At 53.2% G+C, this 17,325-nt stretch overlaps 1 protein-coding gene across 1 annotated transcript; it reads left to right on the forward strand.

The window, feature by feature from the left end:
• Positions 1-33: 33 nt before the first annotated feature.
• Positions 34-16,263, forward strand: LOC144736663 (uncharacterized). The gene is made up of 4 exons (XM_078619235.1): positions 34-113; positions 7,694-7,798; positions 8,526-8,744; positions 9,988-16,263. The coding sequence occupies exons 2-4, from the start codon at positions 7,739-7,741 to the stop codon at positions 11,647-11,649; spliced, it is 1,941 nt and encodes a 646-aa protein (XP_078475361.1). The 5' UTR covers positions 34-113; positions 7,694-7,738; the 3' UTR covers positions 11,650-16,263.
• The last annotated feature ends 1,062 nt before the right edge of the window (positions 16,264-17,325 follow it).

The raw sequence follows: 17,325 nt of genomic DNA on the forward strand, positions 1-17,325 counted from the left end.
AGGGGGAGGAGGAGGGCGAAGAGGGGGGGGAGCAGGGAGCCGTGGACGGGGAGACGGGGGAGGCGCTGCCCCCAGACGAGCTGAGCGTGGGCACGGGCAGCCTGCCCCCCAAGGTGAGAGGGCATCATCATTAACAACATCATCAGCAGCAGCAGCAGCAACATCAGCATCAGCAACAGCTTGAAGTAGGAGTGTCTGCACGCGCACGCAATGCTCAGAGTTGAGACAATCATTATCAGCAAAAGCAGCATCATCATCAATATCAGCAACATCATTGTCACATCAGCAGCAACAACAGCATCAGTAGTAGAATCGTCATTATTATCATCAAGATTACAATAATCAAGGCATACGGGGTGCCGTGGTCGCGTGGACTTTTCTCTGGGTCCTCCGGTTTTTCCCTCCACATTTAAAATCAACGAGTATTTGGCTGCTATACATTTCCATGTGACAAGCCACTTCATTGAGCTATCATTTGTGGCTAAGTCACTTCTGATAAAGAGATATTTCACTCAGTGGGTCTTACATGGTAAAATAAAAATGGTTTCGCTTTAATATAACACGTATGAATAGAGGTTTAAGCATCTCAGTTTGCTGGCGTCCACAGTGATTGTGATGACAATTGGTAATGAACTGCAGGCAACGATTACAGAACATCACAGAGAAGGCTGCAACGCGGGGCTCAGGATGAATTTGAGAACATTAACACAACATAAAATATTGTACAAGAGTTTCGCTGAACAAATGAAAATAATTGTTGGGAAATAGATCTAAACATAACCATGTACATATGTTGAACTTCTTCCGCACAGTACATAACCAACTGTGCTAATCGGACGTGTGGGGAAAGGACAATAAACTAAACGCAAAAAATTGTTCTAAAGAAAAGGGCTTTCAGTCTAGTTTAAAAAGTGCATAGCTCCAGTACCTCCCTAATATCGGAAGGAAGAGTGTTCCAGATGGCCGCAGAAGCACATCTAAAAGTGCGCGACGCGATGACAGTGTTGACAGTCTTGACAGTCTTGATGACTAGCAGCCAAAAGCCGCTAGTCATCGAGTTTGACCAGAGTTCAAATTCCTCGCTCTGTCTCCACGGTAGGTGTCCTTCCCGAAAACTCTTCTTTCTACTCTAACTGGAATTCCCATCACTGGTTTCGTTAATCGGAATATTGTCCCTTCTGGCCATGACGTCATCCTCCTGCCCAATCAGTGGAGGGATGCAGACAAGGTCGATGAGTCAGATGCCTTTTATAACCTCCTCTCCCAGGTGCAAGCTAAAGTGGCCCCTCGGGATAGTCATCCTGTTCGGTGACTTTAATGCCCGAGTGGGTCATGACGCAGACACCTGGGTTGGAGTGATTGGAAGGCATGGACCAGATCAGCTCAATAATAACAGAAGGAGGTTGCTAGACTTCGTGCAACCCATGGGCTTGTAATTACGATATTTTGTGCCACCAAACACTCCACCCTCTCAGCTCCCCGTTAGTGATGGAGCAGTTGTGGAGAGAATTTTTCATACCTGGGCAGTGTGCTTATGACCAGCTCTGGTTTGATATTAGAGGTCTCACTCCGAATCAGTCGGGCGGCATTTTCCTTTCATCGGCTGTACAATGGTGTGTGGAAGCTATCTGGTCTGTCGCTCCGCACGAAGCTTCGGGTCTTCTCAGCGACAGCCATTCCATTAGAGGGGTCCACGAAACGTGGACCCCTCATTCAGGTTGGAATGCCTACGATCCACCCTGGGTTTAATCAGGCTGGATTGTGTGAGCTCACAAATCCTTGAAAGATCTAGACACATTCCCATCAGTGACCTCCTCTGGCAGGCAAGGCTGCATTGGCTGGGTCATGTAGCCTGCATTTCCAGCCACTGCCTGCCCAAGGAGCTTCTGTTTGGCCGCATAGAGGGGGCTAAACGGGCACGACATGGGCTGGAAAAGAGATGGACTGATGCGGCACGGGAGGATGTGGAGCTGAGTGGTTCTTGCCAACGACTGGTACCAGCGTTGTTAAAATCGGCCTCTATGGAGGAGCCTCGTGAAGGACGCTACTGGGCAGTTGGAGGCAGTCGCCCTCCAGCAACAACAGCGACGCTCACAACAATGAGCGGAGGTGCCGGGTGGCTAAAATCCAGCTAGTTAGCACAGTAGAGGGTACAGCTGGTGCATCTACCAGTCATCTCAGTCAGCCAACCCATGGTACCAGGGTCTGTCCCGATACCTGTCAGCGAGCCTTCGACACTTCACGTGGTCTCAAAGTGCATCTGGCCTTGCACAGGCGCCGTAGCGATGCCACCATCACTTAGTGGTGAATGGCGGATATTGGTTAAGTATTGGAACTGACGGCAGGAAACTCCTTGACGGGTAACACACTTCTTTTATTAAATCTTCGCTTATCTCGATACAACGTGTAGTCTCTATTCTTCCGCGTACGGTCACCAGATACCGGTACAACTCGTAACCTCTATTCTTCTTATAACACACCGTACTGAACTCGTGTAGACTCCAGGCCTCTGGCTACACACACCTCACTCGTCTCGTGTAGACTCTTCTTGTGTAGACTCGTCTCGTGTAGACCCTACGCCTCTGGCTACACCCATATCACTCGTCTCGTGTAGACTCTAGGCCCCGGCTACACACTCGGCATGCTGACACTGCATGCTCACCCTACACTCCGCCTCTGGGTTACACAGAGTCCCGGTCCTCGCAGGACAGCGGGACTAGGTACCGCAGGGCCCTGGCTCTTCCTCCCGTCTTCAGTCTTCGCTGGTTACACTCTCCCCGTGCGCCTGTGCGCATCACCTTATATAGTCGTTCCTCCCGGGAGACGGAGCGGATGCGGACCTCGATGCGAGCATCGCTTGTTAGTGAACCAATCACAACGCGCTATCTCTACGATCCTCTTTCCCCAACGCGTGTTTCCACTCACCACCCAATCACGCCGCGCTGTCACTCGATCACTCCCACACCAGCACGTCACCGGCACCCAGCCAATCAACACCACACAACCCACGATCCCGCGCTGACCCCTGATCCCTCACCGTCAGCGCGCGTCACCACACACACATCCAATCACAACGCGCTGGCACCTGATCGCTACCCCAGCGCGTATCACCACTACATTGGTATTGGTGTGTCTTGATGGTGGGGAGTGGTAGTGTAGTTGTTAGCGCACTGCGCTACGAACCTGACCACCTGCGTTCCAGACGTGCTCACGACCAATAACAGTGAAAGCAAATATCTTATCCAGTCATGAGCCTCCCCCGTACGTCGACTCAACCTTACATCAGTTCCTAGACAACCCCCCCATCGTGTGTCGTGATGGCCTTCATAGGTGCACGCTCACAGCACTTGCCCCTTACAGTCCGTCCAGGCTATATGAGGGATATTGTTACCCTGTGTGGGGAGCGGTGGTGCAGTGGTTAGCGGTTATGAGAGGAGGTTCATGACCATACTTCACCACGCCTGTCCATCGGGCGTAGTTCTGGCTACTCACGCACCTCCACATGCAGTCTTTTAAAGGTTATACGGAGGACTTTTATCTATGCTCAAGTGTCTATGGAGTCTTTAAATACAAAACTTTCACTTTCGTCCACACAACCCCCGCCCTCCCCTCCTCTGGCCCCACCCTCCACTAGCCACCACTTGATTGGCACTTTTATTGGTGTCCACATTCTCCCCGGGTTTCGCTGACTCATGCTCGCTTGGCACGAGGGAGAAATGTTTCTCTACCTGGGCTCGGAGGTGGGAGTTCAACACAGGGTGGGGGCGGGGGCCACCACCACCACCACCCACCCTCCACTGTGATGAGGCTTTGAGAGGAGCGAGCGAGGCCTTGGGCCAAAGGGACCGATGGCGTGGTGGTCGAGACGAATCACGGAAAGCAGTTCGAGTGCAGGCAATGAAGTGAATGTTCATCGCGATGAGCACGGTTGGCTACGTACGGTGCGACAGAAGTTCAACATACATACGGTGGCAACGTTTTGGATGACGCTCATCCAGCAGTGGATTGACCAGGGCTGAAGGATGATAACAATTTGTCGTATCCTGTGTTATATTTGAGTGTATAAATAAATAACATTTTAATTCACGGGGATATTTCGGCTTCCACGGATTTCTCTTCTCCGTGGCTCTGAGAAGAGGTATTGCATTGCCGATCATTAATTATCTAGCGGAGCGCTGGCCAGTTGAGGGGTGGGTGGATGGTTGAGTGGTGAACGAGAGAGGAGTGGGGGAGGAGACGTAGTGGCGGAGTGATCGTTACATTAATGAACATATTCAAATGACCAAATCATTATGCGAGGCACAAAACAAAGATCCCCGTAAGGATGTTAAATGGACTTTGCTGTTCGCGAGCACCCGCCCAGGCGGGGGGTACGGCGCACGAGGAGATGGTGTGGTCAGATCCACTTTTGGCCGCCTTTGTCTCCCCAATGCTGATGTGTTATACACCCCACCAGGTACTGATTTGAGGCTGAGTCGACCTAGGGGAGGCCCAGGACGAGGGTCACATAATCGTCACTGGTGGTGACTGTGAGCGGGAATCTAACCCGAGTCGCCGGGTTCGTAGCGCAGCGCGCTGATCACACGGCGCTCGCACTCCCCACACAAATGTCGTGACTAAGTTCTTGGAGGCAGCTCTTTAATCAACACCGATAAGTTCTTGGAGGCAGTTCTTTAATACTGGTAGGAACGAAGTGGACCAGACCACCAATAGATTAATGTGTCCGTCCGTCCGTCCGTCCGTGTATCAACATCGCCCCCTACTGCACACACTTGGCATGACCCTGTCCGACAAGATGGCCGCCCGCTCCCCCTGCGATCTGTCAACTAAACAAGATGGCCGTCGCTTCCGGCGCCTCACGGCGAAACTTTAAACTTCGCTTCAAAATTACTTTACTGAAACGCAGCACGTTTTTAAAAAAAATTACTTTACTGAAACGCTGCACGCTTTTTTAACACAGAGACAAGAAACATTTATTAACACAGAGACGAGATACATTTAATCGCCTTATTTGTGCACGAAAAGCACGGCGCGAGGCCTAGTGCAGCAGGCTTCGCGAGGCCTAGTGCGGCAGGCTTATTAACACAGAGACGAGATACATTTAATCGCCTTATTTGTGCACGAAAAGCGCGGCTTCGCGAGGCCTACTGCAGAGGCTTCGCGAGGCCTAGTGCAGAAGGCTTCGCTAAGTCTACTGCAGAGAAGGCTTCGCGAGGCCTAGTGCAGTAGGCTTCGCGAGGCCTAGTGCAGTAGGCTTCGCGAGGCCTAGTGCGGCAGGCTTCGCGAGGCCTAGTGCAGAAGGTGGTGGTGGGTGGTGGTGGTGGGGGGTGGTGGGATGGGTGGTGTTGGGGGGTCTTTAAATCTCACAGCGTTTCTTGTCAAAACAAACACTTTTAATTAACGTTACACTAGAATACAGTTACATTTTTTCTTTAACTCCTCTATACCCGGTCGATATCCCTGTACCGGTACTAAGTATTATTCCTACCAGCCCACCCCGCAGGGTCCTGTTCAACACTGAGCACACTTTGTACAATACACATCCTACACGCTTACACACTCCTCCGTCTCTCGCTTATACGCCACTCTGCTGAGGTTGCCAGCCTACACACAACGCTCGCCGTCTGACACTGACGGCGCTGAACGAAGACTGCCAACTCCCGTCCAGCAGCGCAAAGTCTCAAGTGACGGCGACAGCGACGAAGGCGGCGAGACGACAGCGACGATGACGATGATGACGATGACGACGGTGACGACGGTAACGATCTTCAGCAGCAACGACGACGAGAATCCCACTCCAGTCGACAGCCCCGAGGTCCCCTCCCAGGACCCCTCTTCTACTGGGAACCTTCCAGCGGGTTCCCAGTGTGCTACTTCCGTGACCTTGCCCCTAGATTCGGGCTGAACGACTTGGGGGAAATATCTAATTGCGATTATTCTGACAGATATTGCGATTGCGATTTGATTTGCGATCACATTTTATAAAGTCAAGCTTCAGTTCAATATTTTGATGGAACCACATGATACCATCAAAATTTGACCTGCTCTATATATTCTAATGCAAGGATAAGAACTTAAAAGATATGAATTGCTTACAACATCTATTTATTAAAACATTTAATTGAAATAGAACAATCAAACATAGAACAATTGTTAAGTTAAATAAACAAGTTATGATAATAAAAATGAAACAATTCCAAGAAGTAAGAGGACTTTTTAAATCGTAGTACTTTGCGATTTGGTAATCGCATTGTTTCAAATTGCGATTTCAATTTGAAATCGATTAATCGTCCAGCACGACCCTGTCACGTGGCCTGCAGTCAGTCAGGGCTGCTCTCAGCTGCAGATCCCCTTCCCTGCCAGCAGCCAGCGCTATGCTACCACGTGACCGATTCCGTCACGACACAAATATCCACCGCGTAGCCTTCAGCAAGAGACTGTTGGGGCAAGTGCTGTAAGCGAGCGCATGTGAAGGACGGCGTACGAGAGGCGAAGTTGCCACGTGTAATCCACGTCGAGTCATTTGCGGTGTCATTATTCCAAATGTGTGACCAGTGACGCAGGCACATGATGGATTACTCTTGAAAATGGCATCACGGCACGTTTTAACTTCCACCGTGAAGCAGACGGCTCGTAGTAGTACCGTGAAATAATTAAAGTCATCGTTTAACGCGAAAAAAGCGTTCAGAAAAAAATATTTCTCCATAAATAATGTAGTGATAAAGTGTGGCGAGATACGGTGTAGGAATAACTGAGGGTACGCGGCCACGTTGATGTATCACTCCGCGTACTTTATCACCGTACTGCTCAGCCCAAAAAAAGTAGTCCCTCATGGACTGACAAGAAACCGCGGGGTGCGCCTTCCGTGTTGTACGAAAAGTGTTCCCGAACGGAAAACCGCGTTCCAACGAAACGCGTTATAGTGTGAACACCAGGCGTTAAGCGAGGACTTACCAGAGTAGTACTTTAAGGTTGATACCGCGGTAATATCCAGGGCGGGCCGCCGGGTTAGAACCGCGAACCAATGCAGCATTGAGAAGCGGGGAACGCGCTATACCGGCTGTGTCGCGCGTGTCACAGCCTCCACTGTCAGCCCTCGTTTACTTAACGAGCCCTCCATGCGGACTCGTGACAGCCACCTGACAGCGCCATAATTAATACACAAAAACAGTGTCAGTGCATCTCCCGTGGCAGCATCGGCGAGAGCGGATCTTGTTGTTGTTACCACGATAAATAGGACACAATCTCCCGTTCGCACACAAACACACAATCATACACACGCCCCGTGTAGCCTGAACACACTGTTGGGGCAAGTGCTGTTAGCGAGTAGCACCGACGGAGGCCAGTAAGGGCACACGAGGGGGTGGGTGGCCAGCACCACGCCCGGCTGCCTTTGTCTCTCCAGTGGCGATGTTTACTACACACCGCAGCAGGTACTCATTTTAGGCTGAGTCGACCTAGGGGAGGCCCAGGACCGGGAGAGATAATCGTCAACGGTGTTGGCCGTGAGCGGGAATCCCACTCGGGCGGCCGGGTTCGTAGCGCAGCGCGCTGACCGCGACACGACCGCTCCCCGCAAACCCACCCGCGCCACCTCCACACACGCAGATCTGACAGCCGACGACGACCCGGAGGTCCCGATGCACCCTCACGGCTCCCCCCCCATCCCCCCCCATCCCGCCCGCCCTCGCAGAGGCCGCGCAGCGCCACCCCGCGGCCGCTGTGCCTGGAGGACTGCATGCAGCTGCTGGAGGAGCTCTTCCCCTTCGTGGACACGAGCGGCGGAGGCGCGGGCTCGGTGCGCGAGGGCCCCACAGGGGACGCAGTGACACGAACTACCACGAAGTGACACGCAGTGACACGAAGTGACACGCAGTGACACGAAGTACCACGCAGTACCACGCAGTGACACGCTGTGACACGAAATACCACGCAGAGCCACGCTGACACGCAGTGATACAGTGCCACTCTGTACCACGTTGTGCCACGCAGTGACACGCAGTGCCACGCAATGGAATACCACGCAGTGTCACACAGTGCGATGCAGTACAATACCACCCAGGGCAATGTAGTACCATGCCATAGCATGGAATGCAACAATGTACCACCATGCAGTACAATACCATGCAGTACAATGCAGTACTGCGTGTACGGTCATTTCATTCGACAGGGGGAGTGGCGGTAGATGCAGAGCAACGACTTCAATTTCACATTCAGGTGGTCAAGCGGGATAGCCGCGTCAGCAGCTAGCAGAGTGCATCATCATCGCCGTGATGTCTCCTTCGTATTCGTGGATCGGGCATTGCGTCGTGGTATGTTGTACGCCTGTTCTGGATGACCACAGTCGCACACAGAGAGCTTTATGAGAGAGCATGCCGATGGAGCGAACTCGAGATAGTCCCTCGAAGCTGACACATCACCTCCCAATAATCAGTGCACCAAGTAATTCGCCGCCCATGGCGCAAGGTCTTCAGTTAAACACAACGTACAAACGTGGGCACTAACGCGTGGTGCTCGCTGTGCAGATGTCTGGCGCCAACGCAATGGCACCGACGAGGGACTCCAGCCGATATCAGCACCAGCTGCATCACCACCACCACCAACAGCAGCAGCAACATCACCAGCAGCATCAGCAGCAGCAAGGCGTGACTCCCTTTCAAGTGGCGTGTCCTCTCTCCGAACACATGCTGACCAGAGATCTGGAGCAGGGCTGGCAAGAGATATTGGAAATGCCCGAGATGCAGGTTGATATCAAATCATCATCACTATGATCATGTCATCATTATCCTCGTCATCAACATTACTGATGGTGGATATGCACATGGTGTGTGACCCAGCGCTGTGAAGACAGCAGTGAAGGGGTTGGTGGAACACATACAGATGGGTGCCACTGTGGGGAGATGTTAACTAACTCTCCTGGTATACATGAGGTCGTGGGCTCGATCCCGACCCTGATACCTGCTGTATATTTGAAGTTTGCACGTCTCTCTCCCCGTGGTCGCGTGGATTTGTATCCAGGTCCTCCGGTTTTTCCCTCCAGATTTAGAATCAACATGCGTTTAGCGCATTTGGCTGATGCATGTCCACATGATAAGTCACTTCGTTGAGCTATCATCTGTGGCCAGTTTGCTTCTGAAAAAGGAGCTACATAGCTTAGTGGGATTTACCTGGTAAAATAAAAAATATATTCTGTGTCTTTCGGTAAAGCCACGTAAATAAAATAATAATAAAAAATAACAAATATTAAGTTTCGATCGCAACACAAGCAATCGTCATCAGGTGAAAAAATATAGCAGGAGAAATGCTGAGGCAGGATGTTTATAAAGGTTTGAGATGGGTGTAGCCCAAGGGTCATAAGCGAAGTGGGCGGGGCTAGAGATTAAATTTGCGTGTAAATGTAAGATCCGAGAGCTGAGCTTCCTCCACCACTACGAAGCTGTGGAGGTAGCCATTGTATTGTGAGAGATTAGCATGTCAATGTAGGAAAACAGAAGACCAACAACACATCGAGGCCAATGAGCAAAGGTGGCTGTGTTAGTGAGACATTTAGCCTGTTAATGTAAAGACATTTAACCTGGTAATGTAACTCAAAGAGTCTAAAATAACTGCTAACATCGGCAGGTATGAAATAAACATCACAGCCAGTTATGACTTAAACTGGTTAATAACGTCCTTCCAATGATTGCTCAGTTTGTACCCATCTTCTCGGTTGAAATTGTGTCTGTGTTTTATATATCTGGATGGCTTCATGAACGAATCTTTGCTGATAATCTTCACCACTACCATCACCACCACTATTACTACAATCATCATCTTCATTATCATCATCACAATAATCAGAATTGATGTAATTATTATTGTCATCATCAGCATTTCGTGCTACCCATCAACATTATCTTCGGCTTACACTCGGCACACATGCAGGCACTACTCATTCCACCATTGCATCTAATTCAAGTCGTGACTTCACTGTAACCCCCGTCTCAGGCGCTCGACGTGACTGCACCCGCACAGCACCATCATCAGCACCAGCAGCACCTGCACCAGCAGCACCATCATCAGCACCAGCATCAGCAGCAGGCGCCACCAGGATCCGCCAATACCTCCTTGTACAGCGAGTCGCCGGATCTCGTCGATGGCTTCTGCCAGCGGCGCGCCCGGCTGCCTGGCCAGAGCTTCTACCCAGGCGGCGGCGGCGCCACCGCCGCGGGCGGCACAGGCGCCCCCACCGGCTTCCGCGCCGCTTTCTCGGAAGGCTGCGCGCCACTGCCGCCGCTCGGGCCCGAGCCCCGGGGCTTTGCCCGGTCCAAGCCGGAGTACGCGGCGACCTCTGCCTCCGGCGGCGCCGGCTACGAGGAGATTGGCTACTTTGGCGCGGCACGATGTGTGCCGCGCCACGCCGGCGCCCCGCCACCGCATCCGCCGCCGCCCTCCTCCTCCGCCGCCGCCTCCCCGGCCGCCGGCAGCGGCGGCGGCTACCAGCCCCTGCCCGTGGGGCCGCCGGGAGCGACGTTCGGGAGCTTCGGGGTGTGCGGTGGCGCGGATGGCGTTGGTGGCGTTGGTGTCGTTGGTGTCGCTGGTGTCGCTGGCGGTGGGTCGCGCGAGCAGCCGTGTGCTCGCCGCTGTCTCAGCCCAGGCGCGGGGCCGTACCCCGACTCGACGGCCGTGCTGCTGCCCTACGCAGACCACCTGGGCTGCTACGGCGGCGGCAGCAGCAGCGATAGCAGTGGCGGCGGTGGCGACGGCGGCAAAGAGACGTACGAGAGCTTCGGGACCCTGGGCTACGAGGCGGGCGCTGACGGCGGAGAGGAGCAGATGCCGTGCGAGATGATGTACTTGGACCATCGCCACCAGCGGCACCAGCAGCACGACGTGCGCAGGGGCGAGTCCAGCACCACCCCGGACTACATCTCCTTCCTCGGCGCGTCGGCCCTGGTGGACCTCGGCGGCAGCGCCGGTGGGGTCTGCGTAGCGGCGAGCGAAGGCGGCGGAGTTTGCGGAGCGGCGGGAATGACGAGGGTCGGAGGGCCGTTGCCGCCGGGCGCCGCCGCCGCCGCCGGGCCCGACTGCCTCCACCCGGACCCCCTGTCGCCGCCGCCGGGGGCGGCGCGGTGCGGCGGCGCGGCGGCGTCCCTCCGCCCGCCGCCGCAGTCGGGCGCGGACGCCCGGCCGAGCCGCGACGAGCGCCGCGCGGCCGCCATGCGCATCCCGATCGGCGTGTCGCAGATCGTCAACGTGGCCGTGGACGACTTCAACGAGCTGCTGGCGCGCCACCGCCTCACCGAGCCGCAGCTGGCGCTCGTGCGCGACATCCGCCGGCGCGGCAAGAACAAGGTGGCGGCGCAGAACTGCCGCAAGCGCAAGCTGGACGGCCTCACGGGCCTCGAGCGCGAGTTGGCGCGCCTGCGGGGACGCCGGGAGGCGCTGCTCACCGAGAGGAGGGACATCGAGGAGGGGGTGGCGGCGGCCGAGCGCCGGCTAGCGGTGCTCCGGGCGCGGGTGTTCGCGGCGCTGCGTGACGAGAGCGGCAGGCCCTACCCGCCCGGGCGGTTCTGCCTGCGGCACACGAGCGACGGCGCCGTGTGCCTCGTGCCCGGCGGGGAGGGCGGCGACGGCGGCGACGGCGACGGCCAAGCGAGCGGGTGCTGAGGTCGCGGGCGGCGTCGTCGCCTCCGTCCGACGGGACAGGCGACGGCCGGCTTCCCGAGCCACAGCGGGTCCGAGGGGTTCTCTGGATGCCGCTACGGCGGCCGTGACGGTCGGCGGCGCGCCACCGGACCGGCGGTCCGGAGGTCGCCGGGTCGACCCCATCCCTCCGGGTGCGGCGGTTGAAACAACGCGGCAAGCGTTGGAAGTCCCCGGCCTCTGTCCACCCGGCAGTAGACACTGCGGTCACCACAGGCAGTCGATTGGCAGGTCGCGCTTGTTGGAGGTAAAGTGTGCGTCCTCCCACCTCTATCAAGACGTCTGGTTCACGTGGAACGGTCGACTGAATATCCTCTGCAGGGGCCTCTCAAGCTCCTTGTAGTGGAGGCCCTGCTGCCAGCAGGGGTCTCGGCAAGGAATTGCAGGGCTGCACCTTATGCCTTGCGACCTTTAGCGAACATGGGAAGATTACCTCAAGAGTTCCGAGAACCACCGCCCAGGTCAGTGCGTCTTGTCGAGCGCTGGGTAGGTCGTTGCGCAACGGGCGGGAAGCGGGACTCCCGATTCCACATCCCTGGGAGAATTGGGGGAATTTCTAGAACGGGGTTCCTGGGAAAACCACGACGGCCAAGGTGGATTCCAGCCCCGTGGGGAGGTGGGGTGTTGAGTGCCGGGCAGCAGCTGTGATGCCGAATTTGGTTTGGTTTGGTGGTTCACGTGCACATTGACTTCGAGTCGTCATTAATCATCATCAGCCATGATCCATCCACTGCTGGATGAGGCCTCCTCAATCTGTCGCCATCACTCATGACCCCGCGGTCGATGCAACAATCCGTCTTGCTCCTCCGCACAAGCCCATTCATCACTCCATCTCTGCTGTGTGTTTCCCTCCTTCTCTGGCTGCCACTCCCGATTATTATTCTCCATCATCGCCCATCATCTTTCCATCAGCCCAAGCCCGTTTAACTGTTATCTGTCAACGTGATGTATTTAGTCCACGTGCTTCCCTTCCCGTGACTCTCTCTGGCGTGTTTCAACTCACTGCTCCTGAGCACGTCAGCCATGGTGGACCTCAGTGTTGAGGGTCAAAGGGTAACAGTGAGGTGGTGGAGGTGATGGGGGAGATGGTGGTGGAAGAAATGGTGGAGTTGGGCCCAACATTTTTGAAGTCGCACGAACAGATCTTTCAAACATCGACAACCATACAACATGTCTATCCTGCACGTCTATCCTACACGTCTGTTCATAAAAATAAATATCTACACGGCCCATGGCCCCACGGCCTTCTGGGAGCAAATAATCGCGGTGGCGAGATGTTAACTGTCTCGCCTGGTTACAGGAGGTCGTGGGTTCGATTCCGACCCCGAAGCCTGTATATTTGGAGTCTGCATGTCTCTCTACCCGTGGTCACGTGGATTTGTCTCCGGTTCCTCCGGTCTTTCCCTCCACATTTCTATTTGGCTGATATAAATGCCCACGTGATGATAAGCCACTTCGTTGGGCTATCATTTCTGGTTAGGTCGCTTCTGAAAGAGAGCTACATAGCTCTGTGGGCCTTACATGGTCAAACAAATATAGTTTAGATTCATGGCCATGGCTAGCATACCTTGACTGGTCCTACCACCCCCTGCCACCCCCAACGTCATTGACGCACATTGACCAACGTGGTCAAGTATGGTGAAACAACTACCCCATGGCTGAGACGGGCGAAAAGCGGCCTCCATCCAGTCGCGGGCTATAGAGAGCGAGCTGCCGCTTTCTGTCGTAGACATTCATGGTTTGATCCACACGAGGAGCTGGAATTAAAATTCGAAATAAAATCAACCATTCTCAATCCAACAATGGACAAAGGCCTCCCCACGGCTTGTCAGTCATGGGTTTTTTTTGGACATACTTCACCACGCTGGTCAGTACAGGTCGGTGAAGGCCGACAGGGTAGTAGGAACAGTTGTGACATCACTCACAACCCAGGGCTTCCAGTTATCACTCGACATATTTCAGGAACACTGATCGGCTGGCTATGAGTAGTGAAAGTCGGCGTAAGGCACTACCACTAGAGTCCAAGTAATTATGTATTTTGTGCACTATATCTTGACACATCACCGCAATACCGTGAAGGAAAAAAATACGGCGAGATACATCCGGTGTGCCAAATCAATTCCCAGAAATAAAACATTCCGGGCTATTCTGGCTAAAATTAATTGCTGCTCACTCCTGATGCTAGCCACGGTTGGAAATCAGAACTTGGCGCGGCGCGCTAACCGCTGATCCACCACCACTCCACCTCGACAACACACAGCTGTGCCTTCAGAGCAGAGTGAATCTTGAACCCTCCTGTGAACTCGATAACAAACCAGGAGGTCTGCCAACAGACCAATCAGACATTACTCACTTTGGTCATCGAGTGAGGCCGACTCAACCGACTGGGCCATTATTATGATCACTGTTGTTAACCGGAAGAAAAAAACTTTCCAAATGACATGAAAGGCCGTGGATACGACTCACTTGGTGAACGAATGGGTTCAATTCCCCGACAAGGTCAACTCAACGCATCTGTCAACATGAGCCATGGTCAATCGGGTCCTGGATGAAGACCTTCCCAAGCCGCCAGCACTCGCCACCACCGCCGCCTCTCGTCACCCTGCGATGTAATTATACTCAACTGCATCATCATCGCCGCCTCATAATTTGAACGATGACTTTTGTAATAACTGCTCGGACGAAAGCAATTTGTCTATAAAACAGACACCAAGTTTCCTGCGCATATATTTTTGCGAACACTTTGCCCAGCGGACGTAGCACGCAGCGGTGACACGTCCACGATGCAAACTCAAAAGCCTGATGCAGATTCTATGCAGTGGACGGTTTTGTAGTGGGAGGGTATTTTATAGGTAAGATGGTCTATGTATGTACTCCGTAGCGGCTCTGTGGCACAAGACAATTATTGTGCGTTAAGCCGAGTCCACACCCGGAGCTTTTGGATACTCAGAAAAAGTCGCTTCCAGAAATCGCGCAACTTAAACTTGCCCGCAGCTGATTTGCCCGCAGCTGAGCCGGTAGTTGCGCAACAGGAAAGTTAAACGGCGCGTTCAGGATTTGTGAACGATCAATCGTAGTTCGCGACTGCTGTCACGTGATGAAATGCGTCGCTACAAATTGCTTAGCGGATTGACGCGTGAGAATAGAGACCGCCTCTGCTGTAAATGACTGGTATCAGACATCCATACGTACGACGGCTGAGCACGATTAGCATGGTTGGCTTCATACGGTGCGAACGAGGTTCAACATGCGTACCACCGATACTTTAGTATGTACGTTGAACTTATTTCGCAACGTACGTAGCCAACCGCGCTAATCAAAGGTGCGGGAGAAGGACAACAAACTAAACACAAGCAGGACACACTTGGTGTGCGCGCCATTCTTAGAGCGCCAGGCAATGAAGGCGCCGTGTATCACGGACACGGTCTGCAAGTGAGTTCGCAGCAAGGGGCGATGTTGCTGCGTGCAAGCCCCAACTGAGACAATTGCGGCTTCATTTTTCGAAATTTGTCAAATTTGGACCGCGACGCCGGCAGACGACGAGGCTATCCACTGCTCGTCTCGAACGACGTCACGGGACATGCCACATCCACTGTGGAGCATGCGGTGCGGTGTTTTTTTGTTTTTACCGCTTCAATACGCACAGCCGCCAGTGATAACCAGAGCGGCCCGAGCTTCCAACCGCGAACCCTCTGCAGATCAGCGACGGGCGCAACGTGGTCACAAGGCAATTCGGGTTGCACGCAACCCAGTTGCACGACAGACCGCCTGGGTTGGGGGGCTGGCTTCATGCGAACGGAACCTCGAGCATGGAAACAAGATTTGTCTTAACCCACGTCGATCGCCGACTGCGGTGGGTCTTGGGTCCGCCGACCCCTGGGGGTCACGTGGCAATGTCCCAGGGGGTACGTTCGGTGTGAAATGATATTAAACGCGAGAGTCGTTAGTGAATAATCATATATGAGCCTGCCAAAATAAAATAACTACGATCAAATATAAATCCACATGGTAGCCTAGAACGATATAAAAGACCTTTCTAAACTCATTCCTCGTACACAAAGTGGAAGCAGCGAGTGGAAACAAATGACGTCACGCATGCAGAGCGTCCGTTGACGATTTTTTTATTTGCTTGCAGTTACTTAGCTAGTTAGGAATACCTCACAATGGACAATCGGTTAAAATATTGACGTTCAATATTCATACTTTTATTTCTCAGAACCACGTTGGGACAGGCGAGGGGGTTACTCAGTTTAAACAAAATCCAACAAGGGGGGTCCAGCAGTGGCCAAACAAGGCGCAGAGTCACTCACGGCCCCGTCAGGATGATTTTTGAATATGAATCCGTTGAATAATTTACTACACAATTGTTTTTTTTTTTATTAAAAAATTAAACAAAATAAAAGTTGTTTTAAAAAGAGCGAAGGCGATGTATTGAGAGTCGTGTTCTCAAACAGTAACTTCGCCCGTCTCAATGTCACTTTAAAACCTCATTGTCTACTTTGTATTACAAATCATGTTTGGTAATTTATATTGTCGTCCATGCAAATTGAATCTCACAATCGCGAAGTAAATTAAAACGACTAAACTCTGTTTTATTTGACCACGTAAAGCCCACTGAGCTATGAAGTTCTTTTTCAGAAGCGACCTGGCCACGAATGGTCGCTTAATGAGGCGGCTCATCACGTGGAGATGTATCAGCGACCAAACACTCGAAACGCGTGATGATGATTCTAATGTGGAGGGGAAAACCGAAGGACCCGGAGACAAATCCACGCAACCACGGGGAGAACACGCAAACTCCAAATATAGAGCAGGCGTCAGGGTCGGGATCAAACCCACGACCTCCTGCATACGAGGCGAGGTAGTCAACATTTAACCACCGCGCCCCCCCCCAACCACAGGCGAGCCAGGCAATGAGCCGGCGATAGCAAGACCTTTTCAGCCCACTTATTTATTAAGATGCTTTCATCCATTTATAATGAGAGTTTATACAGGTGGCAGTAGGCCTCGGCAAGGTAAGGTAAAAGTGTAAAAACGAGCCTACCTTTACCCTACCTTTTACCTTACCACAATACAATCACTCTACCCTACCTTTTACCCTTTAGCAGGTAAGGTAAAAGGTAAAAAGCAACGAGCCTACCTTTTACCTTACCCTTACCCCTTGGCATATCGACACCTTTACCCTTTTACCCGGTAAAAAGGGTAAATTACCTTACCTTGCCGAGGCCTAGGTGGCAGGCAACCGGAGAACCTGGAGAAAACTCGCACGTGCCGGGAGTCAAACACCATCCCGCACTGAAGGGGCAAATGGAGATGTGTCTGCACTTTTCTGCAGCACGGCTGTGGACTCGTCTTAACGCAGAGTTATTATTTTGGGCAACAGAGCCGCTACGAAGGCCGCACAGAGAGCAAGAGCGGACATTTACTTACAAAATACCCTCCCACGACAAAACCGTGCGCTTCGTTGAATCTGCGGAAGGCTTCCGAGTTGGCATCGCGGCCGGGTGAGCACGGCATGCTCCGTCGGCTGCAGGGCAAAGTGTTCACAAAGTACGCCGGGAACTTGGCGTCTGCTGCTTTACAAAGTACTTTGGTCCGCGCAGCGAAGTGTAGACATCCGATTAGCAGTTGGCGACATAC

The sequence above is a fragment of the Lampetra planeri genome, chromosome 62, assembly GCF_965212315.1.
Source record: "Lampetra planeri chromosome 62, kcLamPlan1.2.h2, whole genome shotgun sequence".
Lineage (NCBI taxonomy): Eukaryota > Metazoa > Chordata > Hyperoartia > Petromyzontiformes > Petromyzontidae > Lampetra > Lampetra planeri.